This window comes from Podarcis filfolensis, assembly GCF_964270895.1.
Source record: "Podarcis filfolensis genome assembly, chromosome: 2".
Classification (NCBI taxonomy): Eukaryota; Metazoa; Chordata; class Lepidosauria; order Squamata; family Lacertidae; genus Podarcis; species Podarcis filfolensis.
In genome coordinates, this window is record NC_139605.1 from 121259575 (window position 1) to 121265574 (window position 6000).

Consider the following 6000-nt stretch of genomic DNA (forward strand, 5'->3'; position numbering starts at 1 on the left):
CTGCTGTAGCATACATAAAGAAAGTTCTGTCCTTCTTTGACACCAATTGGCCAACTATGCCTAGGAGAAAGGCCTCTGGTTTCTTCACAAATGTGCATTTAAGCACCTTTTTCATTTCATTATAAATCATTTCCCAGAAAGCCTTAATCTTCGGACATGTCCACCAAAGGTGAAAGAATGTACCTTCAATTTCATTACATTTCCAACATTTATTCTCGGGCAAATGGTAGATTTTTGCAAGCTTGACTGGGGTCATATACCACCTATACATCATTTTCATAATATTCTCTCTTAAGGCATTACATGCCGTGAATTTAATCCCGGTGGTCCACAACTGTTCCCAGTCAGCAAACATAATGTTATGTCCTAAATCTTGTGCCCATTTGATCATGGCAGATTTAACCGTTTCTTCCTCAGTACTCCATTTCAACAGCAGATTATACATTCTTGATAATATCTTAGCACTGGGTTCTAACAGTTCTGTTTCCAACTTTGATTTTTCCACCTAAAAGCCAATTTTCTTATCTTGATTATACACCTCTCTTATTTGAAAATAATGTAACCAGTCTCGCACCTTCCCTTTGAGTTTGTCATAACTCTGCAATTTCAACTTGTCACCTTCCTGTTCCAAGATTTCACAATACTTTGGCCATTTTGCCTCCATGTTAAGTTTTTTCATAGCTTTCGCTTCCATAGGTGATAATCACCTTGGGGTTTTATTCTCTAAAAAATCTTTATACCTTATCCAGACATTAAATAGTGCTTTCCTGACAATATGGTTTTTGAATGCTTTATGCGCTTTAACCTTGCCATACCACAAATATGCATGCCACCCAAATACATTATCGTAACCTTCAAGATCTAAAATGTCAGTGTTCTCAAGAAGTAGCTATTCCTTCAACCAGCAAAAGGCTGCTGATTCATAATAAAGTTTGAAGTCCGGCAGGGCAAACCCCCCTCTGTTTTTAGCATCAGTAAGTATCTTAAATTTTATTCTGGGCTTTTTGCCCTGCCAGACAAATCTAGAAATATCTCTTTGCCACCTCTTGAAACAGTCCATCTTGTCAATGATTTGTAATGATTGAAACAAAAACAACATTCTCGGCAATACATTCATCTTAATGGCAGCAATCCGACCCAGCAAGGAAAGCTTCAAATTCGACCAAATCTCTAAATCTTTCTTCACTTCTGACCAACATTTCTCATAGTTATCTTTAAATAGATTTGCATTCTTAGCAGTCATATTCACCCCCAAGTATTTTACCTTCTTTACTAATGTCAAATCTGTCTCTTTCTGAAACCTCTCTCTCTCCATCGGCGTCAGATTTTTCTCCAAAACCTTAGTTTTTAACTTATTTAACTTAAAGCCTGCCACATGACCAAACTCCTGGATTAATTCTAAAGCCCTCTTGGTGCTAGGTACTGGCTCTTGTAATGTCAATACAAGGTCATCTGCAAAGGCTTTAAGTTTATATTGTTTTGCTCCGACCGGGAGTCAGGCATTTCTTAAGGTATCCTGGACCCAAGTTGTACAGGAACACACAAATCTTGAACCTAGTCTGATAGTGTATGAACGGCCAGTGCAAGATTTTCAGGGCTGGAGTTATGTGGCCTCAACAGTCCAGGCACAGAATTTGACACCAGCTGGATGCTCCAGATCCAGGGTCTTAAGCCTTTATCTGGGTGGTTCTAAGCCCCACGACAACACCTGTTTGTTTCTTTGTGTATTGTATTAGCTTAGACCAAAGCCTTACATGCTGCTCTGTGGCTGCTTTTAAAGGTACTCAGACTTACAGAAATGAGCCATGACTGTTTTCACTCTCTCTCTGGGAGAGGTGGCAAGGGTATAATAGCATGGGACATAGCAATCTGGCTCTGATTCTTACCTGTTCCCCTTTCCTCTTTCATCCTGCAATAGATTGTGGTGCAGAAAGGTGAGGAGCTGAATGGGTACGTGAAAGTCTACACTGGCCGCAAGGTGGGGCTCTTCCCTGTCGACTTCCTGCAGGAGATCTGAGACCCAGCCCTGGCATTTATGGGTTTCATGGCCAGAGCCGAAGGCCAGGTTGTTTCTTTGGAAAGAGATTCCCAGCTACCAAGGACTCCCTGCAATGGAGCTGGGTTCTGCGAGTGCCTGTGTGGCTCCCAGTGAAGATATTCCACCAGGACCTGTATCTCTGAGCTAGGATACAAGGCGAGGAGCACATAATTTTGTCACCTTTGGGCAGGGGGGCCCTTGGCTCTCCTCTTGGACTCTGGTGGTGGTGGCAGATTCCAGAATGTGTTTAGCCGTTAATCCACTGATGATGTAAGCCACAGAGGTGCTGGGATGCAGACAAAGCTGTTCTGCTTCCTGTCTGCAAAGGAAGTGGATACTGATTGTTCATATTGACTGCCAGACTAGACAAGTGACATTTGCTGCTGTCTCCTGCAGGTGGCACAAAGCTTGTGTGTGTGTGTTTACTTGGAGGCAAATGGCTGTCCCTTTGCTCGTGGTGGTGCAACTCCCACCATTATTTGGATTGCTTAGGTTTTGTTATGTTTTGCCTATATATGTTATCTCTCTCTACCCCTCAGTAGCCTGCTTACCTACTTTAGCATAAAGCTGCAGGACTTGAGGTCAGCGTCCAATGAAGTGACCTGATTTTCTCAGTTGGGCTAATCAGCTCCAGTTATGTTGAAATGATATACCTTTCCCATTATCCTTTTCTTCCATTTTCCTGCTGTTGTGAAACTGAATCTTTTTAGATTGTTCCCTTTTATGCACCTTCTGGTCTCGCTTATGAGGGAGGCTAGATGTTCTAGACAACTGAATTTCTTTAAAACATGAATATACATGCATTTCTCCATACACGGTCAGTGCTATGACTTTCTTTCTGGGGGAGGGGGCATGCAAGGTGACTAATAACTTGGCCACAGCAAAGTGGGAAAGCTGCATGTTATGGAAAAAGAGCATTGCCTGTTTCTATGATCCTTGTGCACTTTGAGGTGGCTCAGAAAGGCTAAGAGTCCATGCTGAATCGATCCCTTTGGATGCTATGAGAATAAAACAACAAAGGGCCCACAAGTAATGCTCCCATTCTTCTTTTTCCATACTTGCATTATAATATCTGAAGTGGCCACACGTGCACCTTCTCCACAGAGGTATGCACTTATATGCTCATCTGGAATTCCTGAATCTCTTGGTGGGAGAGAGGCCACAGAAGGTGGTCTGGGAGCTCTTATTTGTACATCTGAATCTGCCTTAGTGAAAGTCCAATTCCTTGCATGACAGAGAAGACTGTTTTCTCCTTCTAATATTCAAGATTACTGGAGAACAATGACACAAGGGTAGTGAGGACACTACATAAATTGAGCCTGTCCTGCTCTGAGATATTGCCAGGATTTAGGGTTGCTGAGAAAGTTACAGATAGTATTTGATGACTAGGCTTGTTATGAGGGGTCAGCTCATTTGTGGTATGCAATCTGCTGATACTCTTGGTGCAATTGCACTCATTTCATGAAAGCCTGTTGCCTGCTCACATGGAACACAGACAAAGTTTATTTGTGCACACATTCTCATGTGCAGTTATGGTGTACGGGGCTTACTTTCACACCTGCACACTGAGGAGGCACTCAACATTTGGTTTCACGAGAGACCATGCAAGCTTGCAATAGCCCGCTTCCTCAGTCTCATTTACTCACAGTTGATCACATGTGCCAAAGCACGCTAAGGAATCAACAGGCTCCAAAGCATGCTTAGCTGACACCCACATTTACATACAACACACACACATTTTGGTGCCCTTCATAGCATCTGTTGATGTCCTTTATCCTGACAGCCTGAAAGAGAGAAGTTTTCCCCCCTCTCTCTTAACTCTAGAACTCATGGATATCCAGTGAAGCTGAATGCTGGAAGGTTCAGGACAGACAAAAGAAAATACTTCTTCACATAGCCAAATTGTGGAATACGCTCCCCCAATAAGCAGTGGCAGCCACAAACTTGGAGAGCTTTAAAAGAGGATTAGACAAGGGAGGGAGGTTAAGGCAATCAATTGCTATTAGCCATAATGGCTATGTTCTGCCTCTGCTTTTGGAATGGAGGGCTGTTGCGCTCATGTGCTGCTTGTGGCCCTTCTTTAGGCATCTGGTTGGCCACTGTGAGAACAGGAATGCTGGACCAGATGGGCCTTTGGCCTGATCCAGCAGGAGAGTCACAGGTTCCCCAATACTGCGTTTAAAGCATAGGAAGTTGTCTACTTCCTGTGTCCCCAAAATGGGCACTTTGCAGTTTCAGATAAGCGTCAGGTGGGGGAAGTGAAAAGGAGAACAAAGCAGGGCTAGGTACTTGCAGCACAATCCTGACCATGTCTACCAAGAAGTAAATCCCACTGAATTCAGTGCAGTTTACCCCCAGGTAAGTGGGATTAGGATAGCAGCCTTTGTCTCTTGTTCATTTTACCTTTATGAACTCCCAAGTGATTTTTGCGCCAAAGGATTTGTGTTACCAGCTACATTTCAGCTTCACTCAGAGCTCAAGTTGAGTCCTGTGTGGGCAAGGAAGAGAAGTTAGCAAATAGGGTTAATATGCACTCGTCAGGATATGTGTGCAGGAAGTGTTGGCATAGTCCTCTGATCAAGATGGCTAGAGCAATGAAAAATAAATGTATATTGTGGGTGCTAAGTGCTTTTGAATATACACCTCCAGCTGTCTGTCCCAGAACCTTTCAGGGTTGTATCTGTGAGGAGCAATTCAAAGTGGGAATGATGGAGTTGGGCTAGATAAGGCAACATGAAATCAAACATGTTTTTTTGGTCCCTAATACAAGCATAACTCAGTGTCTACACCACCTTACCCGTCTCTCGTCTCATTTGATCTCAAATGATAAGATGAGGGCAGGCGATGAGAAGCCATTGTTTTGGACATATTTGAAACATCTGCCCAGGGATTTGTGTCTGTTAGTGGCAGGTACAAGGCTATCATACAAGTCTCCCTGTGTGTCATTGGGGAATTTGGTATCTGATGCAGAATTTAGTATCCTGAGAATCTCAGCATTCTGTGTTTTTTAAGCAGCTTTCTAATCCACAAGCCACTGGAGACAAAATTGAAAATGGCTGGTCAAAAGTCTAGTGGAATCTCAAACTGGGATGGGGCTGAACAGGAGTTCCAATTGTCATGGCACAAAGTATGCTTTATTCATAGAAGTAGAATAAAACCTGTGAAAAGTGTAAACAAACAGAGTGATTTGCATAATTGATTCGGGCTGCAGAATTTGACTTTGGCACATTCTGTGAACCACCCAGGCACAGAATTTTGTGCACCACAGTGCAATCTTTCTGCAAATGCAGGCACCATGAAGCTGGCACCCTGAAGCCTTTGAGTTAATAAGGTTCTATGTGGCAAAAAGCTATTTGGGAAGACAGTTGTGACAAGTTCTGGAAAAGAGCTCTAGCATTTTATCATGTTGGGAGTGGAGTTGCATGAAATCTAGACTCCCTCCTCCTCTCTCTAAATTGGATCTATTTTCAGCAGAAAATGTACCATGCTTCTTCTTGCCTAGTGGAAACAGTCAAGCCAGAAGCCATGTCCCTGACTGGAATGTGAAACCTGAGAGCATCGCTGGGAACTGGAGCATTGCCCTGGTGGCTACCATATATGGGGCCATGAGACAGGTGCAGCTGAATTTGTTGATTCACAGTTAAGTCATTGGAAAATTCATGGATGGAGCAAACATTTGGGGAGGCGGGAGGGTGGAATAGGGGGTTTCTGCTGCTTGATCCTAAGCGAACAGGTGCTGCCTGTCCACTTGTGGTATCTGAATTGCTGGGGTCAAACAGGAGAGTCAGGAAGAAAAGTTTGGCAACAAAAAGTCATATGATTTTTATACCTCAAGGGGGCACTAGTGCCCTTCAGGATTTGGCATCTCAGGTTTAGAATGATGCTTCTCAAACCTTTTGGATCCTCTCTCCCTCTCCTGCCTTCTAAATATACTCTGCTTTCAGCCCTGATAACTCCCAACC

At 43.4% G+C, this 6000-nt stretch overlaps 1 protein-coding gene across 2 annotated transcripts in view; it reads left to right on the forward strand.

Moving 5' to 3' along the window:
• STAC3 (SH3 and cysteine rich domain 3) overlaps positions 1 to 5216 on the forward strand; it is a 33551-nt gene extending 28335 nt beyond the window's left edge. For both annotated transcript variants that reach the window (XM_083599800.1, XM_083599801.1), the window contains exon 12: positions 1919 to 5216. In XM_083599800.1, coding sequence (XP_083455926.1) covers positions 1919 to 2017 — 99 coding nt within the window. In that variant the 3' untranslated portion in view covers positions 2018 to 5216. The remainder of the gene's footprint in view (positions 1 to 1918) is intronic.
• The last annotated feature ends 784 nt before the right edge of the window (positions 5217 to 6000 follow it).